Source organism: Echinops telfairi, unplaced genomic scaffold, assembly GCF_000313985.2.
Source record: "Echinops telfairi isolate 266 unplaced genomic scaffold, ASM31398v2 ScPeMD7_7469;HRSCAF=8507_1, whole genome shotgun sequence".
NCBI lineage: Eukaryota > Metazoa > Chordata > Mammalia > Afrosoricida > Tenrecidae > Echinops > Echinops telfairi.
In genome coordinates, this window is record NW_022111373.1 from 115,871,013 (window position 1) to 115,897,371 (window position 26,359).

General features: G+C 43.2%; 1 protein-coding gene across 1 annotated transcript in view; it reads right to left on the reverse strand.

Annotated features, from left to right (window-relative positions):
- The window catches only part of SPEF2 (sperm flagellar 2), a 159,308-nt gene extending 136,810 nt beyond the window's left edge, over positions 1 to 22,498 (reverse strand). The window contains exons 1-2 of the mRNA XM_045285340.1: positions 22,393 to 22,498; positions 6,929 to 7,031 (exon numbers count right to left, since the gene is read on the reverse strand). Coding sequence (XP_045141275.1) covers positions 6,929 to 7,031; positions 22,393 to 22,450 — 161 coding nt within the window. The 5' untranslated portion in view covers positions 22,451 to 22,498. The remainder of the gene's footprint in view (positions 1 to 6,928; positions 7,032 to 22,392) is intronic.
- Positions 22,499 to 26,359: the final 3,861 nt, after the last annotated feature.

The following is a 26,359-nucleotide window of genomic DNA, read 5'->3' on the forward strand; positions in this document are numbered from 1 at the left end:
TTGGGGAAAAGTTCTTTACATCCTCTTTCCATCTTCCAAGTGCAGTTGAGAGTTTAAGCCTTTCCCGTTCTTGGAGTTCCATGTGCCTTGCCGACTAATACAGACCATTCAGAGGGATGTGAGCAGTCACTTGTCAGAACTTTGATCTGGCTGGCAACCTTGGTGTCCACAGGTTTGAATCAAGTATTACTGACTTCCAACCTTTGATAAAGTAGAGCCCTGCACCCACACGATGGGAGAACGCTTCTCTTCTTGCTTGTACCAAGCGGTCCCACAATGTACTTTGTGTGGCTCTGGTACCCATTAAGCTTTGAAAAATACTTTTGTAGGCTGGCCAAGGAATTTGGGTATTACAGTATTTCTCTATTGAAATTTTTACATTCATTGAAAATTTCCAGCCAATCAGAATTTTGGGAGCAAAACTAGTTTGTAACTGCCCCTGTTATAGCATATGTTCAATTAGGGTAGCACAAAAACCAACTGTTGTTTTTCAATAGGGAAAGACCTCTGGGACATCTTTGCTTTGGAGACAAAACAAAGCATATGATGTAAATGATGACCTCTGAGAGAAGAAGGAAAGCATTCTGGGAAATGTTTTCTTCCTCTCTCCCTGCAGTCCTTATCTGCCAAGGGAATCCTTTCTCTTCTCCTGCTTACCACCTGATAAGGGAATACATCTTGCAGGTTAAATAGACACTGCCCTCTCAGGGACACCCTTGCTTATATTTTCATCTTTTAAAAATCTGCTAATTTTTACCCTTTGGGAAGGACTGAAAAATGATCAAAAAGTTTTATTTACTTCAGAAGTAGTTGAAAATTTCTTAAATTATTTCCCAGAGACAGAACTTCAAGTTATTACCATATACTTACTTTTGCAATTCATGTTTTATACTGAAGAAACTAAAATTATTTAGACATGATCTCCAACGCATGAGCCTTAGCATTGGACAGTTGCCTGAAAACAGGCTTTGAAAAAGAAGGATCGTGTCCCTTTAAAGAGGACACACTAATAGCTTGACCAACCCTGCCCTCATTTAAAAGGCACATGCCCTGGAATATAGTGGGTAGAGCCCAGAAGAGAAAGTAGCCAGTTTTTTTGTTGTCTGTACAGGTAGGTCCCTCGCCCCACCCATTAAAAAAGGCAAGCTTATTCAGTGGGATGAAAAGTTAGTCCTTCATATCCTTGTGAATGAGAGGCTGTGTGGGGTGGAGGCCCAAAGCCCATCTGTAGGCAAGTGGACAGCCCCTTACAGAAGGGTCACAGGGAGGAGATGAGCCAGTCAGGGTGCAGTATTAGCGCTGATGAAACATACAACTTTCATCTAGTTCTTTAATGCTTCCTCCCTTGCCTCCCCCCACTATCATGATCCCAGTTCTACCTTACAATTCCAGCTAGACCAGAGGAGGTACACTGGTACAGATAAGAGCTGGAAACGCAGGGAATCCAGGACAGATAAACCCCTCAGGACCAATAATGAGAGTAGAGATACCAAGAGGGGAAGGGGAAGGTGGGCGACAAAGGGGGGAACTGATCACAATGATCTACATATAACCTCTCCCTGGGGGATGGACATCAGAAAAGTGAGTGAAGGAAGACATCGGTCAGTGTAAGACCTGAAAAAATAATAATAATTTATAAATTATCAAGGTTTCGTGAGGAAGGGAGAGAGGGTGGGGGAGGGGGGGAATGAGGAGCTGATACCAAGGGCTCAAGTAGAAAGCAAATGTTTTGAGAATGATGACCGCAACCAATGTACAAATGTGCTTAACACAATGGATGGATGTATGGATTGTGATAAGAGTTATATAAGTTCCCAATAAAATGTTTTTTAAATAAATAAATAAAAATTTATGAAATTAAAAAAAAGAAGACAGAAAAGTTAGTCCTTGTCGATGGCTAACAGGCTAGGCTATTGCACACCGTGGTGTATGGGTACATACCTGCCCAAAGATACCAGGAAACATATGAAAATCATCCTCTGTGCAACTTGCCAAATCCAGGCCATCACATGGAGTTGCTTCACCCCCACCCCCAACTAGTTTGCCCTTAAAATCTTTCAATATTTTAACTTGAGGCTTGAACATTTTTATTCAGTTCTTTCATTTCAAGATATGCCAAGTTGTCCTTCCCTCTAGATCTTCACAGATTGTGTGGTACTATTTTACTTTGCATTCTTAAGCTCTCCTTTGAATGTTCGATTCAGCTCCGTGACTTCATCCTGTCTTCTGTTTTCTTTAGCCGCTCTAGGACTCAGAGCAGGTTTCAGCATCTTTTCTGGCATCCACTTGATCCTGTCTTTCCTGTCATTTCAGTGACCTTCGTGAATGATGGTCTTAAAAATTCCAGATCTCTCCTCTCCCACCTTGCAGGAAAGTGGCAAGCTATTTCCAAAATATATCTAGCAACGCAAAGAAACCAGGATAGCTAAAGTAATCTGAAAAGAAAGAAAAATAAATAGAACACTTCGTTTTCCCATTTCCTAATTTCAAAGTATATTCTATTGAACAATCAAAAAAGTGGGGTGCTGGCATTTGGAAAGGCATATAAATCATTGGAATAGAATTGTTGTTGGCATTAGGTGCCATCAAGTCATCTCTAATCTATAGGGGCCCTTACATAAGAAGCAAACACGGCCCACTCCTGAGCCATAGTCCTAATGGCTCCAAGGCTTGCGCCCACTGTTGCAGCCAACCAAGGCAATCCATCTGATCAAGGGTCTTCCTCTTATCCTCAGCCCGTCTACTTTACCAAGCATGATGTCCTTTTCCAAGGACCATTCTCGCCTGATGGCCTGTCCAAAGTATGTCAGATTTCTTCCCAGACAGACTTGTCTGTTCTTTTGGTGGTTGATGGTACCTTCAATATTCTTCTCCCGCACCACAATCCAAATGCGGCAATTCTTTTCAACCTTCTTTATTCAACGTCCAACATTCATATGCATATGAGGCCATTGAAAATTCCATGACTTGGGCCAGGTTTACCTTAGTCCTCAAAGTAACATCCTTGCTTTTCAGCATTCTAAAGAGGTCTTGTACAGCAGTTACCTAATGCAACATGTCTTTTGCTAACTCCACTGTTGTTTCCAGGAGCATTGATTGTGGATCCAAGCAAAGCAAAATCCTTGACAACCTCAAACTTTTCTCCATTTGTCATGCAGTTACCTATTGATCCTGTTTTGAGGATTTAGGTCTTCTTTACATGGAGTTGAAATCCATAATGGAGGCTGCAATCTTTGATTTTCATCAGCAAATACTTTAAGTCCTCCTCACTCTTAGCAGACAAAGTTGTGTCATCTGCATACAGCAGGTTGTTAATAAACCTTCCTCCATTCCTGATGCCACATTCTTCTTCATAACATCCAGCTTCTCTGATGGTTTGCTGAGCATACAGATTGAATAAGCCTGTTGGCAGGACACACCCTGTCACAAATCTTTCCTTGTTTTAAACCACACAGTGTTCCCTTGTTCCATTTGCACAATGCTGTGGATCATAACAATCAATAACCTTGAGAAGAATGGAAATTCTGGAACATTTCATTGTATTCCTGTGGAACTTGTACATGGATCAAGAGGGAGTTGGAATGGAATTGAGAGTCCAGAATGTAACCCTAAAATTGATAATCAATTGATTTTGACAAGAATTCCAAGATCAAAGGAAAAAGAGTAACCTTCTCAATCAACTGGATATCCATCCACATGCAATATAATATAGACCTCATACTGTAGAGGAAAATTCAATATGCCAGGGATGGATCGAGACCTAACTGTAGCCACAAAATTTCAAAACTCTTAGACGAACATATAAGACCAAATGTCTGTGACCTTGATTAGGCAATGAATTTTTTTTGAGATGGCGGGCACCAAAAACGGGGAAAAATAGATAAATTGAACTTTATAAAACCTTAAAACTTTTGTCAATGGATAGCATCAAGAAAGCAACAAGACAACATATAGAATGGAAAATAATATATTTGCAAATCCCATATCTGAAAAGGGACTGATCATCCAAAGATCTCAAAACAGCATTCACAATTTAACAGTAATTTAAAAACAGGCAAATGATTTGAATAAAAATGTCTTTTGTGAAGAAATGCAAAAGGCTATAAGCACAGGCAAAGATGCTCAAAACCCGCAGTCGATAGTAAAAAGTACATCAAAAGTGCAATGAGATATTAACTCACACCCACTACTGAAAAGTATACCAACCAGCCAATCAACAAAAATCTCACGGCCAGCAAATTAATTTTGGCTCATTGAAACCCTATAAGACAGAGTAGAACTGCCCCCTTTGGGTTTCCAAAGTTGTAAATCTCTATGTGGGCAAAAAGCCTCATCTTTCTCCCCTAGTGGCTGGCAGGGGGAGGGGTTTCAGACTGCTGATTTTAGGGTTAGCAGCCCAATTCATAACCTCAATTGATACAGAGAATATAGCTGAAAAAACCAACACCTTTTCATGATTACAACATTCAGCAGAGTGGAACAGAAGAAGTAGGATCATAATAAAAAAGACAGATAATAACACATATTGACAAGGATATAGAGAAACAGGACCCTCGTGCATTGCTAGTGTGGAGGCAAACTAGTAAAGCCACTTTGGAAACAGTGTGGCAATTCCTCAAAATATAGAGTGACCATGTTGTTGCTGCTGTTTGTCACAGAATTGGCTCTGAATTATCGAGATCCTATCTGACAGAGGAGAAGCTCATAGAGCTTTCTGTGTTGTCATCATTAGGGACGCAGATTGCCATATTGCTGGTCTCTCTTGGGCAGGTTCAAACCAATGACTCTTCAGTTAGCAGTCAAGGACTGAACTGTGGTACCACCAGGGTTCCTGGAGTGAAAATGTGACCCACTGATCTTACTCTTAGCTTTAAACCCAAGAGAAATGAACACGTGTCCACACAAAGCCACGTCAACACACACGCAGGGCAGCATTATTTACAATCACCAACAGGTACAATAAACTCAAATGGACATCGATTGATGAGTGAATAAACAAAATAATATCTCATCATGTAATTGTAATTATTTGGTAATAAATAGGAATAAAGAAGTTTGGGCACAGAGTATTAGAGGGAGAAGGAGGAGACATCGGCTACCAAGGGGTCCTATTAGTGTGATATAAAATGTTCAAACAGGTAGTGGTGATGGTGATGAAACCTGTGAATACACTAAAAACCACTGAACTCTACGTACATTTTCTACAAGCTTTTCATTGTAATTTGAGTGGAAGTTTTCAGAGTAATTACTTTAAATGGTGAATTTTATCATTTGTAAAGTATATGTCATTATATGTTCCTGGGAGTTTCCAAGGTTTAAATTTATACAGATTTACAGAAAACCTCATCTTTCTCTTTCAGAGTTACTGGTAGGTTTGAACTACTGACCTTGTGATTAGCAAGCCAAAGCATAATCCACTACACCACCTGGGCTCCCTTAGTCTCATAGGGTCCTTTTAAAACAAGGATACTTTCTATGCCATGGGAAAAAAAATAACTTTGAGGTCAGGGCTAATGTCAAATTTAAAAAAAAAGTGAGCCTCTTTCCAAATTATTGAAGCTTTGCTACAAGTTTACAGGAATTTCCTCATATAAAACGACAGTTTTGAGATGGATAAAGCATTTACAGAAAGGTCGGGAAGACCTCAAATTTGAGCCAAGAGAAGGAAGACCTTGTCAAATGAAGACACTGTTGCCAAAGCCCAGAAACTGCTAGAAGACTAGGATTGCCATTGATGTCATCGCTACGGAAGCTGGAATATCATATGGTTCAGGATTCTCTAAGCGAACATCTCGTCCCCAGTAGCTTTTGTGAAGATCAGCTAGCTAAAAGAGCTGCTCTTTCCATCGACCTTTCTTTTCCTAATTTTTCCCCATCAATTTGTAAATAAGATCAAAGCTAATAAAGATGATTTTATGGAATAGATCACCACTAGGGAAGTCTTAGATCCACTAATATGATCAACAGATTGAGGTCCAGTCAGAAGAGTGGCTTCTGAGGGAGTCTTGTAGGCCGGATAAATGCAATGCAGAAAGGCCAACTCAGAAAGCTATGGCCACAGCTTTTAGTCTTTGAAGGGGTAACTTGATAGATTTTCTTGGAGGACACAGGAAGGTCATAGGGACTTATCCTGAAGAAGTTTGAAGAAAACCCAACCTGCATTGATGTGAAAAAGGCCAGGAAAGTAGAATGGAGAAATTATTTTCCATCATGCCAATGCACCTGCTCATTCCTGGAAGGTTACAAGTGATGGCCTATGTGAAATTCATTGAGAAACCTTCTCCTATCCAATGTACAGCCCTGACCTCCCCCTTGGGGTATCTTATTCTTCCCCAAACTCAAAGACTATTTTAAAGGACTGGGATTTGAATCCCTGGAGGATGCCAGGACTGCTGAGTGGATACAGAGTAAGTAAAAGAGCGCCCCAAGTTTCTTTCGGGAAAGGCTCAAATGCATATAGATCTAGACAGAGGGTATGTTGAGAAAAATTAGTTTCATATTTTGATATTTTTGTTTAATAAAGTGTTCCATGATTTTTTATAACAGTACTTTTGGACGGATCCTCATAGTTTATAGTTTTAAAATAGAACATACTAATCGACCACTGGAGATACTACACGCTATGTCACTTCTCGTGAAACAATGAAGAAACATGGCCTATGGGTGCAGCTGTAAATGGGTCCCACCTGGAGAAGAGGTCTTTCTACAACCATGTAACTTTCTCATCTTCATCCGGGCACAGCAAACAATCCAAGGAAGCATCAGTTGCCTAATATGATCAGTTGCCTTGGTCATGCACAGCGTGGCTGTTTGGGCTTGGGAGGGGCCTTATTATCAAAGATACTTTAGCCTTAGTGTTGGTGGTTGGAGACTTTCTAAATGCCAAAGTAACTGGTCTGTTTTCAGAGTGAAGAATGATCTCACTAACCTGCTTTCTGAAAATTCAGGAAAATCCTCCTGCAGCTCAAACTTGTGCAGAACTTCCCCAATGAGAAAGCCACTGGAAAACGCCTTTGCAAATGACTTGGGACCTGGATTTAAAAACAATGAAATATGAAAGTAAATATAGTGTTGTGCATGCCTACTGCCATCCAGCTAATTCTCAGGAGGTGAGTACACAATCAAAATCCATCATTTGACTTAACCTCTAAATGATGTAAAAATACTCTGGCAACACTTACGTTTAAACTGAGAGGGAAAGACTGGAGTTTAGCAGCAGACGGCTTATAAAGACTCAAAAGAGATGTATATCCATACTTGGTAATATGGAAATTTGAGAGAAAAGCAATCTTGGATCAGATAAAACAAACCACATCCAATAAATATATAAATAACTTCCAATCAGGAAACAAACCCTCAAAATATTTTACAAAATTGTTCTAATATCTCAGTTATCCATGTAGCCTGTGGATGATGATAGGATATTCTGGGCAAATAAAGTCAATTGAACTTTTTTAAACCTTAAGACTTAATTATAACTATTTTAGACCAACTGCTTTGTTTAAACTAAATTCTACTCAATGTAAGCAAGCTTTCCCTTGGTGGCTCAGAGAGGTCCCTGTTGTCCAGGTGTAATCCTATGCAGTGGTGGAGATGGTCTAGAAGAGTGTTTCCCCAACGAGGCAGGACTAACCTCTGGGGGGCCTGCGGAAACAGATGCCGGCATTTTATCCTGAACTATGAGGACTAAAATACAACAGCTTTCCATGGCCAAGGGGGCACTGAGTGATTAAAAAAATTTTTTTCTGAAAAGTGGGAGGTAGGTCACAAAAGTTTGGGAACCTATTGTCTAGAGGAGAGGCCACAGGTTTGGAAGACTTGTGGGTAGGAATCTTGGCTCTGTCTCGAAATAGCTGCACAAACTCAAGCAACCTATGGAACCTTCTGAGTTTTAATTCCCTCATGTCTAAACAAGAGGAAGAGTATCTATCTGGGAGATCTACTTAAGCGACTAGATGTAATCAACGAGACGTTTCTTGATACTATAATATTTGCAACATTCTAGGCACAGATGGGAAGTATAGAAAATAAAAATATTTTAAAGCTTAAAAGAATTGCTTTCTGAAAAAAAAGCGGGGGTCTTTTTTGATGTCTTCTAAGTTTGGGGTTACACACACACACATACACACACACACACACTTACACACATTTATGACGTGAAGTCATATAAGGTTCCATGGCATACCAGGGTAATAATTGCGAATTCACATAAAATAAATTATATCATCATGGGGCAAACCATCATCTCTCAAATGATTGCAGAATCCTCTAGGAATCCTCATTGAGTTTCTACCCAGGTCCTTTAGACAACCGCAAACCCCAGAAGGATATCACAGTCTTGATCATTTCCGTTTCCTCTCCTTTCTCGTTGGCAAAGGAGCCCTGATGGTGCGATGGGTAAGGGTTTGAGTACTAATGACAACTAATGACAGCATATTCCTCAGCTGGAGGTGAGGAAACCCAGGCTGGCTTTGATCTGCTTTGATCGTGAGCACAGCCTAGAAAACCCCACGGAGAGGTCCTACTCAGTCACATGGGATTGCTATGGGTTGCAAGTTGACTGGACAGTACCTAGCAACAACAATAAGGTGGCTAATTGCAAATGAAGGAATAGTATTTCTTCCTGATTTGTACAACTCAAGCTTGATTGTGTGGTTTCTGGGGCAGGGAGTGTAAACTGGTGTGGCCACTAATAAGTAGAAACCTCAGGCAAGAAGGCCACCCACATGTATCTTAAGAGTGAATCTTTGCATGCCTAATACCAGCCTACAACTTTATTCAGGGCTCTCTCAATATTTGCTCTTAGAATATTTAATCTCTGGAGTAAAAACCCAATACTTTGGTTGAATCCACACAATAACATAGGTAACTTAAGAAAAATAAATCAATTGTACTTCTTTAAACTTTATTCAGGATGAGCTTCCAAATGGCCCAGAGTTATTATGAGAGCTAGTTCACAATTAAAAGGAAAATACTTAGAATGATTCCAAAGTCATGGTAGGTACTCTAAAATGTGTGCATAGTCTTCCCTACCCATATGCTTTAATTTAATACCTAATATTTAGATGGATGTTGATCAGAACAAACTATGGGTAACATTACACGTAATTAGAATTCTAAAGCATCATTGAAGATAATTCAACAATAGTTGCATCAACACATCCACAGGGAGCTGTCAGAAATTCAAACCAAGTTTGGAAGAGGATATGGCACAGATATCCTTGTCGATGGCAGATGGATTGGCTGAAAGCAGAGAATACCAGAAATATGTTGGTTTGTTTTTTATTAACTATGCAAAGGGATTTGACAGTGTGGATCATAATAAACTACGGATAACATTGAGAATAATGTGAATTTCAGAATACATCATTTTGCTCATGCAAAACCTGTTCATGGAACAAGAGGCAGCTTTATTTATCTATCTATCTATTTATTTATTTATCTATTAGCCTAAACCTTATTTATTTTTATTTTTTTAAAACATTTTATTAGGGGCTCATACAACTGTTATCGCAATCCATACACCCAACAATTTTGTAAAGCACATTTGTACATCATTCTCAAAACATTTTCTCTCCACTTAAACCCCCAACATTAGGTCCTCATTTTTCCCCTCCCTCCCCGCTCCCCCCTCCCTCATGAGCCCTTGATAGTTTATAAATTGGTATTTTGTCATATCTTGCCCTGTCCGATGTCTCCCTTCATCCACTTTTCGGTTGTCTGTCCCCCAGGGAGGAGGTCACACACAGTTCCTCGTAATCGGTTCCCTCTTTCCTACTCACTCTCCCTCTACCCTCCCTGTTCGCCACTCACACCACTGGTCCTGTAGGGCTCATCTGCCCTGGATTCCCTGTATTTTCAGTTCCTATCTGTACCAGTGTACATCCTATCTGTACCAGTGTACATCCTAGACGCAGCTTTATAAACAGAACAAGATCCTGCTGACTTGAGTTAATATTGGTAAAGGTGTGCATCAGGGTTGCAGATTTTCACCACACTTATTCAATCTAGATGCTGAGCAAATAATCTGAGAAGTTTGACTATATGAAAAATAACAAGGCAATTGGACTGGAGGAAGGCTTATTAGCAATCTTCGATATGCAGATGACACACCCTGTTTGCTTAAAGCAAGGGGGATTTGAGGCACTTGTTGACTGATGAGGATGAAGGACAGTACCCTCAAGTCTGAAATCCAACTCAATGTAAAGGAAACAAAAATTCTCACAACTGGCCCAATACACATTATAACAGATGGAGAAGAGATGCGAGTTATCAAGGACTTCATTTTGCTTGGATCCATAATCAATGCTCATGGCAGTTGAAAACAAGAAGTCAAATAATGGATTGCATCGGGTAAATATGCTGCATGAGACCTTTTGAAGTGTTGAAGAGCAAGCACATACTTTGAAGACCAAGGTGTAGCTAACACAAACCATAGCATTTCCAATGAGCTCCAACCCATAGTGACCCCGTGCGCACCATCCTCACAATGGTTCCTATGCCTGAGCCCATTGATGCAGTCGTGGGAATCCAGCTTGTTGGAGGCCTTCCTCTTTCTCACTGCCCTTCCACTTTACCAAACATGATGTCCTTCTCCAGGGAATGGTCTCTCCAGGCAACGTGCCCAAAGTATGTAAGACTAAGTCTTCCCATTCTTGTGTCTAAGGGGCATTCTGGCCTTACTTCTTCCTACACAGATTGGTTTGTCCTTTTAGTAGTCCATGGTACTTTCAATATTCTTCTCCAGCACAATTCAAATGCATTGATTCATTTTCAGTCCTCCCTATTCTATGTCCAACTTTCACATGTATATGTGAAATTATCTCAAATGAAATGTGGACGTTGGACAGTGAATCGGAAAAACTGAAGAAGAATTGAGGCATTTCAATTATGATACTAGTGAAGAGTACCTAGACTTCAGAAGCACAAAGAAATCTGTTCTGGATGAAGGACAAGCAGAATGCTCCTTAGAAACAATAGGGCAGGACTCAGGCTCAGGACTTCGGACAGGTCATCACGAGAGTGCAGTTCCTAGAAAAGGACATCATGCTTGGTAAAGGAGAGGCTTGGTGAAAAAGAGGAATAGCATCAAGGAGGTGGGTTGACATGGTGGCTACAGCACTGGGCTGAAGCACGACAGTGATTAGGAGGATGGCACAGGATGGGGCAGTGTTTAGTTCTGTTGGACATGGGGTCCCTATGATCTGGAGCCAAGTTAATGGCACCTCACAACAACAACAACCAAAAGAACAAACAAATGTGTTTGGGAAGAAGTACAGCCAGAAAACTCCTTCTAGGTGAGGATGATGAGACTTTGTCTCAAATACTTTGGAGAGGTTACAAGAAGGGACAGGTCCCTAGAGAACCATGCTTTATAAAGTAAAAGTTCACTGTAAAGGAGAAAGATGGATGGATTGATAAGACTGGCTGCAAAATTGAGCTCCAACATAGGAATAATTATGAGGATGGCATAAGACCAGGCACCATTTCCCTCTGTTCTAGGTTTGCTTTGAGTTGGAAGTGGCTTGAAGACACCTAACCAACATGCATGGAAGGTAGGAAGCATTGGTTGTTCAATGGGAGAAGTCTTTCTTTCCAGGGGGGAGACCCATGCACAGCCACCACCAATCTCTTAGTGGAGGCCTGCCTATTGCTATGTTGTGGAAAAGATTGCAGTGGAGTTTCCAGGTTAAGATGTACAAGGAAGGAAAGTCTGCCAATTTGCTTCTGAAAATCAACTAATGGAAGCCTTAGGAATCACAAAATAGCCTATTTCAAGGCGCAGACCGGACAGTGTTTTTTCCATTGTGAATGGCATCACGGTGAGTCATGGACCAAAGTGAAGGAAACTAACAAGCACAAGAAGGACATACAGGTCAGAGAAGGACAACCAATTATGCATTTCATTGCCAGGGTAGTTTACGACTAATAAGCAAACATAAAACATCTCTCTGCAGCTTTTAATGCCTAGGACACTTTAGATTTCCCGTGTCCTCCCGCCGCAGAAACGAAAACAAGGAGAGACGAGCTAGAGAAAATGACAAAAGCAGGACAGGGGACGTGGGGGGAGAATAAGAAGACAAGCAAAATGTCAGACAAGAGTAAAGCAAAGGAAGAAAGCATATGTTATGTAAGCGAGGATTATACAATACTGCTTGATGTGATTGAACTATGGAATGATATGATAACTCTAATAGCCCCAATGCAATGTTTCTGTGGGGGGAAAAGAGAGAGGGGGGAGAGAGGAATGCATAGAAACAAAAGTTGTAATGGGAGCAAACAGATGAGAAACCAGCGGGAGAGGGAAGGAAAGGAGGAGGGAGGGAGGGGGAGGGGGGTATGAAGAATGAAAAGCAGTAGCGAACATGAATAAGAGATGTTTTCCTCTTCCTTTAGTTGATCATAGCGTTCTTCCCACTACCTGTGGCTGAACACCAGGACTAATTTCATCATGGCCACTTCTAAGTTAATTTGCATTAAAAATTGCAATTTCCCACGGGGACCAAGAAGGACGTTCACTCTAGGACAGAATAAAGAGTGACTCTGACCAACGACAGAACCATAGGAGCCCGGTCAGGATGGCCATGCTGCGTAAAGTGATCTCTGTGTGGGAATAAGACGGTCAGCAACCAGTCAGCCCTTTCTCCTAACGTCATGTCACGTTTCTGAAACCCTTCCTTAAGGGTTTCCAGGAGCGTGTGGCCTGTGGAAAGGATGATCTGGGCTTGGCTCCTGGCCCATGGAGAAGCCTCTGGAGCACGGGCAATTACATAGGTAGCCATTGTTTCTTATCTGCTCCAGAACAGAGTCCCAGCCTCAGAAGCCACAGGGTCAGTTTCCCTCTGTTCAAGCTGGCGGCTGTGAGTCAGAATGAACTCGGTGGCCGTGAGGTTTTGTTTTGAGTCTTGTGTAAGAAGGAAGGGTAAGGGTTTTGCCTCCTTAGAATTGTTTGGGGAGTTAAATCGCTATTGCACATAAAAGTGCTTAGCATAGATAGCAAGTGTTCTGTGCCGGTTTGGACTATTATCCCGTCACAAGCTCAGACTCATTCATTTGATTCTGACTCATGGCGACCCTACAGGGCAGAGTCAAACCAAGCCTTTGGGTTTCTGAAGCTTTTCGTTGTTATGAGTGTGAAAAGCCTAAACTTTCTTCCATGGAGCAGCTCTGCAGCAAGGTCAGCCACCCCACTGGCAACCCCTCCTTGCCTGAGGTCCCTTGATTATTAGGTACCAGCTGCAATCAAGTTCACTGTGACTCACAGTAGAATAAGGCTCCCACAAGGCTCTCAGCGGCTGATGCCTCAGAAACCGGCTGATTCCCGCAGCTGCATCTCAATGGGTTTGAACTTTACCGAGGAGCCTTGGTGGCATACTGGGTTATGAGCTGGGCTGCTAAGCGTAAGGTCAACAGTTTGACACCACCTGCGGCTCCCTGGGTGAAAGGAAAGCCTTTCTACTCCCGAAGAGATTTGCAGACTGGGAAACCCACAGGGACAGTGCTACCCTCCTATAGGGTCCCTGAATCAGAATGGCTCCGAAGGCAGGAAGGGCGTTGAGGGACTTGGTGGGAATGAATACCCATCCCCACAGAGCCAAGGCCACCTGGAACAGCGCAGAACTGGGCCAAAGGGGTTTCTTGGCCGCAGTGTTGAAGGAAGCAGACGGCCAGGGCTTTTTGCTTCAGCACCACTGGGTGTGTTTAAGCATCAACCTTGAGGGAAGAAATCCCAAGCAGATTGCTGGCACACACACACCACCCCCCTCCCGAGACTTCTGTTATTCCTGTTATGGTGATTAGTTGCCACGGAGCTGACTCTGACTCGCGGTGACCCAATATGTGCAGGGCAGAGCTACCTAATGGTGGCAAGGCGGTGGCATCTCTGGAACTCAGCAGTAAGGCTGTCCTCTGAGGTGCCTGGGTGTGAGGCTTTCTGCTAGTTGTCAAATGCTTAAGTGTTTGTGTCACCTGGGGGCTCACGCTGATTACTGCTTTCTAATTTAAGAGTCAGAAATAAATAAATTACATCCTTAAATCAATTGCCACCCAGTGGATACCGACTCATAGCCTCCCAGCAGGACAAAGTAGATTTTCCCACATAATTTTCAGGCCTGTGCATCTAACTAGACCCCCCAGGAGATGGATTGACACTTTGGCTGCAGCAGGGAGCTCAAGCATGGGCACAAGCAGTGTTTCATTCTGTTGTGCAGTAGGTTGCTATGGGTTGGAACCGACTCGATGGCAGCTAAGCAATGAAACTAACAATCTAAACAGAAGCTGATTGCCATCTCTTTCTTTGTGGAGCGGTTGGCGGGATCGTTGTGCCATCAGCAAAGGACCTAACCATTGTGCCACCACCGTAGGTCCCATTAATTGCATGCTTTGGAAGCTCTCCTCCTTGGTCACTCCCTTCACTGGACCAGTAAAACCGCACCTGCATGTGGTCCTGTGTCCGTTGCAGCGGAGTCGATGCAGACTCACGGTAGCCCATTGTGGGCAGAGGACTGCTCCGTGGGGCTTCCAGGGCCCTGGCCTTTCTGAAACAGATCGCAGGCCTGTCTTCCGAGGTGCCTCTGCATGGGTTTGAACTGCCAACTTTTCGCCGATAGTCAAGTATTTAACTATTGTACTACCCAAGGATTCCTGCATTACTGACCACATTAAAAAGACCACATTAAAAAGAAAGCGAATTCACTTTCATGTGAGAGTCGACTTGGAACTTGACAGGGCTGGCCTGGCTCTCATTGCTAGCCTTGGCATTCTGCTGAACATTAACTAGCTTATGGCACAGCAGGGCCAGGCAAGGCCACTCTGACCCTGAAGAATCAAGACAAAAACAAAATCGCTTTGTAATCACACCTGACCACAGACGTAAACAAGACTATTTTTCCAAACTACACAAATGACCAAATGCCCTCCGTCAATGAGGGATTTCTGCTTCTGGACGAATCACAGCTTTTCCTAGGTTCATCCGTGACCACCTTCTAGACAAGACTGATTAAGGTCCCCACCCATGGGATTGTTCTGAAGCTCTGGATAAGGTTTTCAGTGACTACTTCCTCCCAAGGAGCAGCCTCTTTGTTGTCTGTTCCTCGTCTGGAAGCTCTGCTGAAGCCCCTTCACTTTGGGTGACCCTCCTGGCACTTGAAATACTAGCAACAATGGGCTCTGGCATAGGAACACTAGTGAGGATGGTCCGGGATCGGGCAATGTCTCGGTCTGCTATGTATAGGGTCTCTGTGGGTCAGAACCCACTCAATGGCACCTAACGACCACCACCACAGGATTACTGATGCTTCCTGACAAGAGCTGATTCAGAGCAAAGCGCTCCTGTCTTGACCTTTCTGCCACCCACCCAATGCAAGTCCAAATGCCCTTTCTGATATCCTCATATTGAGACAGCCCAAGGCAATTCCTCCTCATCATAATTGTTCCCCCTCCTTGGAACAAGTCAGTTACCCCAGCTTTGTTCAACTACATGTGTGTCCCGGGACCTCCGTCTGGAAGAAATGGACAATTTCTATCTCTATGGCAAAAGAACAGGATAAGCAACTTTTTAAAGGTTCACCATTGAAAGTTTTTACCATAGTTCTCAAGGTTAGCTACTTGAAACAAAGTCAATCACTATATGCCCAATGGATCCAAGAGTGGGTGTCACTGGAATTCTGGATCTGAAAGTTTTGATCTGGGTATGCACCACAGTCATCTGCTATTAGATATGCTGTCTTAACGTTGAGTCATCAAAAGCTAAGTTCCAATCAAGGAAACGGCTGGTGAGATAGCCCAGAAATGTTAAAAACGTGTTGGGTGACACCACAGGTAGTATTATTTTCTCATTTTCCCAAGAACTGCAGTCTTGAGACTTTACTTTCAGACTTCGAATCTGTTCCTAATGTGTCACTGCCAAGCTGCGAAACCCTAAAAAATCTCCATAACCCTAGAAACCAAACTCACTGCCACTGAATCAACTCTGACTCTGACTCCAGCCCTGTAGGACAGAGTAGAACTGCCCTGTGGGGTTTCAAGACTATAAATCCTTACAGGAGAAGAAAGCCTCACCTTTTCCCCAAGGAGTAGCTGGTGGTTTTCAACTACTGACCAATACTCACTATGACCCAGCTGTCTTCATTTCACATCCCGGGGAGAAGCTGTGCTCAATGATGTCTAAGATGCTTTATCAGATCTACAGTTTGATGAATCTTTAGAGGGTTAGACCTTTAAAAGGCCCCCACCATGCAATCCACACTACTGCAGAGTAAGTATTTAGTAGGATCTTCTGGAACCAAATTACCCTTTTTCAAACATAAGCTGATACTTTTGAAAAGGCCTGGATATAAGATTTAATGGACAAAGTCTAACTATCACACAAGGAAACTCAGATAAAGTATGCCTTTGTAATGTGAGATAAAGGCTAGAAAATGCCATTCTTTGGAACAAAAACTTCTAAGAGTTTTTATAAAAGGACAAGATGAGCCACCTGGTAATATACTCCACAGGGGGTGGGGTGGGGGCCTAAGAGAATTCACAAACAGTGTTCTTTCAGGAGGTTTGGGCTGCAGATGTGAACTGGCAAACAGTCTTGCTTGGTGTGGCTTCCCCAGCACACAGTCTAGGAGGGATTCGGATTGTTAACAATTGGCTGACTGCTAGCTAGACAATATATCTTTGGGCACAATAGTAACAGACATTAAACACGAGTTTGATTTGAGTATCCTTTTGCTGACATCTGGTTTTTGATTAGGGTCCTGGGGGTGCCATGATTAAGTTCTTGGCTGCTAACCAAAAGGTGGGTGCTCTGAATCCACAGCTCTGTGGGACAACAAAAGGATATGTGCTTCCATCGTGACGGCCTTCAAGAAGCTCTGCTGTCACTTGGGAATGCTGAGAGCTGAGAACCCACTCAGTTGTGGGAGTTGAGGACCAACTCGACCAAACAAACTATTATGACTGTCAATAGGCCACAGTCTGATCTATGAATGTGGTCGCCTCCTGAGTGTACCATCCCACCAGGACAGTGTATTTGCTCCATCTCCAGTCTAGGTTATTCTGCTATCCTTCACCTTGTGAGAAATTGCTGCCCTGGCTTACAAAATCATCAGGATGTCAACTCAGCCTCGAATAATTCCTAAGACCTGGTATGGTTTAATGAAACAGAGTGTCTGAGATCACACAGCTGAGGATCAAAGAACAAGGGTGATTTTCTCAAGATGAACAAATCCATAAGGCTCGGCCTAAGACAATACTGTTATATTCTACCTTGGCCTCATTCACGTACTGCCATGCAGTAAACAAGTATTTACTAAGTGCTCACTGTACGGCAGGCACAACATTATACATGATTTTATAATGGGAGACAGAAAAATGAGCTGATCTATTTGTTGAGTATCTACTAGATATCAGGCACCGTGGTAGACCCTTCCACTTACAATCACATTCATTACTCCTCACCCCCCAGGTATATACAATTTTTACTTTCCCTCCGCAGGGTGCACAATTGGAACCTGACCCTGTCCTGTGCTATTTTTTATGACTATTTGGCATGCTTCAGTCTATGGCATATCATCTTCCAACCTAGGAGGCTCACAGTATCGGACAATATTTTGGTGGGATCCCTAGGGTTTTCTTGGCTACTTTGGGGAAGTATATTGCCAGACTTCTCTCGCTGGTATGGATACATGCGCATCTAGTCTAGCACTTCACTATTTAAAGATACCCCGATTATGTCTAACACTTTTGACACTACGAGGGGGTACCCAAAAAGAAAAAGCCAGAAAAAAGCCCCACCCAGCAGAGCTTTCAGAGTACGCATATTTCCTACTAGGTGAGCATGAGCAACGTGCTCTGAGTTATTGTACTGAGTAGAATTGCCTGCGAAGGTTCTCTCTGGTCACAGTGAATTTTTTCGTAAAAGCAGTTTTGCTCAAACCTCGGTTTTTTGTGATGGCCACTGTAAGAGAACAGCGTGCACCTGTGAAATTTCATTTCCTGCTCAGGAAAAATGCCACAGAAACAGTTGCGATGTTGAACACAGCTTAAAAGAACAGCACTGTGGGAAAAACTCAAGTGCATGAGTGGTTTTCTGGTTTCAAAAAAGGAGAAATGATGATTTATGATAACCCACATTCTGGACATCTGTCAACTTCCCAAATGGATGGCAATGCTGACAAAATTTGTGCACTTGCTCTTGAAGACTGATGACAGACCATTAAAGAGATGGGAAAGTTATATGGACTATTTTGGAGCACAGCTCAACAAAATTTAACAAAAGATTTGGGAATGAGAAGGGTCGCTGGGAAATTTGTGCTTCTGAAGAGACTTGGAGTTTTTTCCCAAGGTTATGACTGGTGATGAGACATGGTGCTATTCTTGTGACCCTGTAAGCAAACATCAGTCAAGCCAGTGGAAGATGCCATTGTCACCTTGCCCAAAAAAGCTCGTCAAGTGAAATGAAAGATCAAGATGATGCTCATTTGTTGTTTTGATGTAAGGTGGATAGGGCATTTGGAGCTCATTTCACCAAGTCAGACTAATTTCTATTAGAGGTTCTGAAAAAATTGCATAACAATGTGTGACCAAAAAATACCCGATTTGTAGCAGATGGAGGACTGGGTTTGCCACCACAACAATGCACCTGCTCACGCAGCCATCTCAGTGCAGCAATTTTGGGCAAAAAAAATGCTTCTCTTCCCCCATGCACCTTACACCTGAACTCACTCCGTGTGACTTCTTGCTGTTTCCATGAATGCAGAGGGACATGAAAAAACAGCGGGTTGACGTCAAAGAAGTAGTGAAACAAAAACAAGGGAGGTGCTGGCAGCCATCCCAACAGATGCGTTGGAAAAATGTCTCCAAGAATGGACTCATAGATTGGACAAATGTATTAAGTGTAATGGAGAGTATTCTGAAGGTGATATGATTCTTTTGCTAAAAAAAAATTAGATTTGAAATACAAAGTCTGGGTTTCTTTTGTACAACCCATTATACAATCTAGGCGCCAATAAGCACCCTTACATATTGGTGCTTTTATTTTCATGTAATTAATTCCAACACCAAACAACTCATTGTATTGGGTAAATCTGCTGCACAAGACCTCTTTAAAGTGTTAAAGAGCAAGTGTTAAAGAACTAAGGGATTTTCCATTGCCTCATTTACATGAATAAAGACATTGAATCAGGAAACCCAAAGAAGAATCAATGCATTTGAATTATGGTGCTGATGAAAAATAGATTATCAGAAGAACAAATAAATCTGTCCTGGAGAAAGTACAACCTAAATGTTCCTTAGAAGCGACAAGGCAAGATTTTGTCTCATGTACTTTGCTATCATGAGGGACCAAACGAAAACCAAACTCACTGCCATCAAGTTGAGAGTGGCGAATCATGATCTGTAGGGCAGAGGAGAAGTCCTCAGTGGGTTTCCCAGTGGGTAGCCCAGTGGATAGCTCTTTAAGGACATAGAAAGCCTTGTTTTTCTCCCAGAGAGCAGCTGGTAGCTCTGAACTGCAGATTTTGCGATTAGCAGCCCAACTTGCAATCCACTATGGCACCAGGGCTCTTTGAGATGAGACCCGTCTTTGGAAAAGGACATCCATCATGCTTGGTCAAGTAAAAGGAAATCAAGAAAAGAGGATGACCCTCCATGAGATGGACTGACATAGTAACGACAAGGGGCTTAAACATAACAACGATTACGAAGGTGGTACAGGGTTGGGCAGTTTTTCATTCTGTAGGGTTGCTATGAGTCAGAAACAACCAGATAGAACCTAACAGCAACAAACATCTCATTCATTAACTTTTCTAAATGCTTTCCATGTATTGTCTCGTTTAATCTTGACATAACCCTCTGAGAGCCTCTATTATAAAAATTATGAAATTGAGGTAAATTACCTATCCAAGACATTAGTATTGGTGGAGAAGGAATTTGAGAGTTCAAATAACTTACCAAAAGTCACTAGGTAGTAAGTAGCAGATCAGAAATTTGAACCCAGGTGGTCTGCCAACCAAGTCTATGCTCTTAAAATGACCTTTACTTAAGGCCATTTCAAAATGACCCTTTCCCAGGGTCATTGCCAAATTCCTTCCCTAGACACTGCTGCCATTGGCAGTCCTTCTCGGATGGTTTTTAGTTGCCCTATCTTTTAATGGCATCAATACCAAGTCATCTCCTCTCCCAGGTACACAGATGACCGACTATCTTGTGTGTTTGTAAGCACAGTTGAGTGCATGCCCCACAGGCTGCAAAGCCTTTTACAATGTAGAGTTGGGTTGTCTAGGGGACTGCCTCTCTCCTTAGGTCTCCTCATAGCAGCAGGGACCAAGACATGAATATGGATTGTTAGTGAATGGGATGCAGACTAGAACATTAGGCCAGGGTGTCTCAGCTAAAAGCTTCCAGATTTATCTCCAGGGAAGTGGGCACTGGGAATTTTCCATTCAAATCTCATGTTGTTAAAATGCCTCATGTAAAAATCTCCAGTCTTTTGATGTTCACAGAATGAAGGAACTCCTCCATCTGCCAAAGCCCAAATTCCCCCAACTGATTAAAATTATAATGGTATACTACTGTTTTTATGTTTCTTGTTAATTTTATATACTTTTCCCCCAAGTGTTTAATTTGCCACAGAGCCCTGGAGACTTGAGCAAAGTGTGTGGTTTTTCCTACTCAAATAAATGAACCAAATTAAACCAAACAATCTGGAATTGTTTGAGGGCTCCCCCACCCACTAATCCCTGAGCCCCGCCTTGGGGGGGCATTAAAACTTAAGGGCACAATTGCATTCTTTGCTCCTATGGTGAGAGAGGAGTGAGGGGGGAGAAAAAGCTAAATACTGTCCTGAGTTCAAGGTTGTATTTTAGGTAAGCTCCCCAGACACCATGAGGTGCTCCCACAGCCCAGGGAGAGAATTTACAAACAATCCGTTTGTGGTGGTGTCGTGACAAAGAAAACTATCCTGGTTTTCTCCCTCCAAGAAAGGTAACTTGAAGTGCTGAGTGTTAAAGAGCCTTGGGATAATAAGCATCTTGTAAAAACGCTGTAGGAAAACGACAGCAAAGCACAACTACTGAGGTAGCATCTTTGGTGGAATAACCTAAGGTTGGGCTGGCACTCGCCATACGGTAGCAAGTCAGTCATTATATGCAAGGAGGTTTCTGGGAAAACAGAAGGAAATGGTTTGACTGCCCGCCCACCCCTTGCCCGTGAACAAACCAGAACAATTGTGAAGAGATGGGAGCCAGGTGTAGTGCTGGGCTAGAATGATGGTGGCGTCTTGGAATTGCTGGCGTGCAAAACTGGCTCCAGGGTGGACGATTTAGAAACTTTGGGTGACAGCTTTATGGTGAGGATGGAACCCAAATGGAGTCCAGTTCGTGAGTAAGGTCAGCTCTGGACAAAAGTTCCTCGTGAGCAAAAGTAGCTGAAGGTGCTCCATTGAAGATTCACTGTCACTCCCACCCAGTCGATTTCTATAGGAAATCCAGAGGCCCTATAGGAAATCCAGAGACACTATAGGAAATCTAGAGACCCTATAGGAAATCCAGAGACCCTTTAGGAAGGGGGGGAAGACTTGCCCCTGTGAGTTTCTGAGACTAACTCTTTACCGGAGTGGAAAATCCCACCTTTCTCCTGCAGAGTGGCTTCAACCTGTTGACCTCATGCTTAGGTTAGCCTGCCGGCCCTTAACCATTACACCACCAAATCAATTGAACACTTATAAAAATCTGTAAAATGTATCAAGGCGAACCTATTCTGCAATAACTCAAGTTGCACACCCTCCCAGCAGCAGTCCGCTGTGTGGACCCAGTTTATAAGAGAGGACAACTCTCCGAGAAGGTTCCGAACCTTGCCCAGGGCACAGAGCAAACAGTGTGGTCTAGTACAAGACACTGTGTTTAAGGCTCCGTGAGCTCCGGTGGTTATGCTTTGGGCTGCTAACCATAAAGGCAGAAGTTCAAAAACAGCCACCCGCGGGGAAAAGATGAGGCTTTCTACTCCAGTCTCAGAACCCCACAGGGGCACTTCTACCCTGTCCCTACTACAAAATCGACTTGCGGGCAGTAAGTTTGGAGTTTGGGTCGCAATGGTTTGCTCCAAGCTTCTGATGACAGGACTGGGGCCAGTGTCAAGGCCAGACTACAGAGGCCAGCCAACTGCCTAGAAGCACACAGTATGTTAAAAGCCCCTTGGGCCTGGGCGGGCAGTGATGATGGGAAGCGCAGGGAGGTGAGAACTTCCGATACCGACTCAGGGGGGCTCTCAATCCACCAGGAGACCCCTCTGGGACGGAGCGGAGTGACCCCACTCGCGCCGCTCGCGCCTCCCCCGCCGCTTTTCCGCAGCGCGCCGCCTCCGGACCCCGCGCCCCGCCCGCCCGGCTCAGCCGTGGTCACTCACTCACGGACTGGGACACTTTCAACTCCTGGTTGAGCCACTGGCACAAAATCTCCGACATGGCTCTGATTCCGCGGTGATGCGAACAGGCAAGAATGGGCCGCCGCACCGCGTCCTCCCGTTGCCAATAGCAACCGTTGCCAAGGAAGCGTTGCTATGCAGGAGCTAGGTGAGCGGTTTGGAGAAGAGGGGACACCGGAGTCCAACGGCAGAGGACTGAAAACCGTAGACTGCCCCCTGCTGGAGGGAGAGACCCGGATGTGCGCACGCCTAAAGGAAGGACGCGGGGGTGGGGGTGCAGGTGATAAGCCCTTTAGGAGGTAGGTGGCCCAGGGGACAACGCAAGAAAGGACTGAGCGAAGGGCTCACAAAAGAGCAGAAAGAACAAGAAGGGGGGTGGGGGGTGAGGGCGGTTTGACTGTAGGGTAGTTTATTTTTTCTGTCCTTTCATGAAAGCCACATCGACCCAATGGCCGCAATTTTGCCACTGTTTAGGGATTGCTAGTTTTAATCTCTGGTGTAGAGTTACCCATTCTAGGACAGAATGGATCTTAGGCCTGTTTTCATTCTCAAATCTGGGATAGGGTCGGCGACTTGGAAAAGAGTCAGTCAATTTTGCTAAGGTCACGGTGGACCTAATCATCATTGTTATCATCAATATCGTTGTATTGTTTTGAGAAGGGCCTTTGCAGGTGCGGGGGTTAAGGGCTAGGCTGCTAACTTAAAGACTTTCTGTGGGAGAAAGATGTAGCCGTCAACCACAGATTGACAACTCTGGGAACATGATGGGTCGTCTTACCTTGTTCTATGGGGCCCCATGGGCCGCGAGTTGGAAAGGACCAGGTGACAAACCACAGGAACTTGGTATGTTGAGAGGTGAAGATGCCATCAACCATTTTATTATGTTTTTCAAATGTTTTATCGTGAATTAGGTGAATATTCGCAGAGCAAATGATTGGTTTTACATTCAACAATTCACATACATTTTGCTTTCACCCATCCATTACAATCACCACAATGAATTTATCTCACCTTCTTTCTGTGCTCTCTGTTTCCAGAAATGTTTAGACGCTCCCTTATAGTTCTATTCTTTTCTTTTTTCTTTTTTAAAGATAATTTCACACACACACACACACACACACACACACACACACATCTGTCAGCAGCCTTGTCTGTAATCTGCCCCAGGGTGATGGATGAATTTTCCCAGGACTGTTTCAAATTCAACTATAACTAAGGGTTAAAGCTTCCAAACGAACCAACCCCAACCTGAGGGTTCCTTCATACAATGTTTGATAGCAGCACGTTAACACTACAGTTTTAACTAGCTTCTCATAACTTTCTTTTACCACCCACCTGTATCTCAAGGAGAGCCTTGGTACATTGCTATAAAACAGCGATTTTCCTTGAAAGGCAAGTAAAGGGATTGTTTTGGTAACTAGGTGTCACCAAAGTCATTATGTAACTAGACTCCTAAGTGAGATTTCCTCGAGGTGTAGAGGCTGTCAAGTTACTCTAGGGCGTCCTTCATTGAACCTGACTTGCCACACTTGCATGGCCTGACCAGCACTTGCCCTAGATTATGACCGTCCATCACAAGCACGCTCAATCCAAGCTTCTAGCCCAGTAGAAGGCAAAAGGTAACACGTGGGCAGGTAGTTACCATAATTTTAGATTAAAAGATAAAAACAAGTAGGACTTGTGGACGGAATTAAATTTCCCCTGCAGGTGAGCCACCCGTCAGCGGGGAAGCTGGTTGGTGGTTTATTCAGAACAGTAAGTAAATTCCAGTCCTCTAGCAGGTTTGGTCACAAAGTTAAGAACTTGGCCTTCTTTAGGTAAGGAAGACATACTGCAGATTTTATGCCCAGTAGTTCTGCACTTATTCACCATGGCAAACATAACTTCCAAGACTAGGGCAGAAGGTGATAGCAAGGATAGAGCCAGTTGCAAATGCACGAGAAAACCTAAATTTCCAGAATCTAATGACTTAATAGCATTTTGGGATATTCTTGTTTCTGCCTGCTGTAGGCATTTCATCTTTTTAAAAAGTTAAAAAAATTAAAAAAGGATTTCAGCTCCCCTAAGCTGTAAGGCTCTAGCTATTGATATTGATCTTCTCTGTCATCTCTTCCACATATGCAGTCAATTTGATTTCTGTGTACTCCGTCTGGAGAAGTCCACATGTTGTTGAAAAAAAGTTATTTTCTAAGAATAAGTCATTGGTCTTGCAAAGTTCTGCCATGTGATCTCCAGCTTCATTTCTATCACCAAGATAATATTTCCCAACTACCATTCCTTTCTATGTTTCCAAACTTTGCATCCCAATCGCCAATAATGATAGACACATCTTGATTACATGTTTGATTCATTTCAGGTGGAAGCTTTTGATATAAGAGGAAGACCTTCAGGGAGATGGATTGACACAGTGCCTGCAACAATGGGCTCAAGCATAGGATCGATGGTGAGAATGGCGCAGGACCAGGGCAGTGCTTCATGACGTGTGGACAGAGGGCCTCTGGGGACTGGAATAGACACTGTGGCAATTAACAACAACCATCTAGAAGGAGCTAGTTTACTGATAGACAGGAAAAGTTTCATTAAATTTCTTTTTTGTGGGCAGACTACTCCCTCTTGTTTCGCCAAAGATTGTAATTCCTTTTTGCTGCCGTGGGGCAGATCTATAAACTTGGGCAGAATTATACATTTCTCTCTCTGTGTTTCAATTTATCTCTGAGTGCTACTTTTCTTGTGGGACTTTTAGGGTCCAGATCAGTAGGTTTTATTTTAGCCTTGTAACTTTATGAAGAAAAGACTATCAAGTTCTTCCGAGAGCCTTGGTTAATGGCAGCTAGTTAGCTATTACAATGTAGACGACTGTTTGCAGCCTAAACTGTCCCGTTATGTAACTTATTACAAAGACTATGGTTTTTCTTTAGTGTCTGAAGAGTAAGCTTGCTCCTAAGGTTGAATCCCAGAGGGGTGTCTGAAGGTATTAAAGGTTAGCCTCTCATCTGAAAGAGAATAGGGGGTCAAGGCCTTGGGCGTCCCATTTCCCCCAGAGAGTGTACCTCCTCCAACACTGGGTTTCCAGAATCAACTGACCCTTGATGGGTAACCCCCTGCCCCACCCCCTGGACTCCAGCCCCTTCTGATAAGGCCTAAACATCCCTACTTGAGGGAACCTTCTCCAATTCACTCTTCAATGTGTCTTTGCCTCCTTCCTCACAGGATCAAAATCATTTTGGTTTTAGATTACTGCTAAATCCTCTGAAGCTATGGGAATCATAGCAACACGGCAGGCTCAAAAGGCTTCGTACACTGCTTGCATATATTTTGGGGCTTTATAAAAATTTTCAAACTGAGTAAAGTTGATCATTCAAGGGTTGGAAAATTCTCCTAAGACCCACAAAATAAAACTATACCTTGGCTCTAACTGCCCCAAAGCTCATGCGGGGAAATGGCCTGAGTTACAACCCCACATCTTTTTCATAATGCCTTCTGGCTACTGTCACCAAGTCAACACCATAGGGCCCTAGTTGCTGGCCAACCTGCAAATCTTCATGAGGGCAGACAGTCTTATCTTTCACCAGTGGGGCGGCTGGTTAACCTTGCTGTTAGTCGCTCAACCAGTAGCCCATTACACCACCAGGGCTTCTTCTCAAGTTGTCTAGGAGTTACAAAATTTCTCTTTGTGAATCCCCACTTGGAAGTTCATAATTGCAAGTTGGGTTATCTGCCTTTGTGCTTGACTTGGAGAGATTGGTGATAGGGCTCAACAGCTTCAGGGCAGGGCTCCAGATTCTGGGAATGGACAGATCCACCAGCCTTTCTGTATCTTATGAATAAACCAGAACCACACTCACTGCCATCGAGTTGATGCCAACTCAAATCAATCTCATGTCAGAGACGTTTTCAAACATTTCGTTATTTTAAACAGCTCTTAGACTAACCCTTTAAACATAAAACA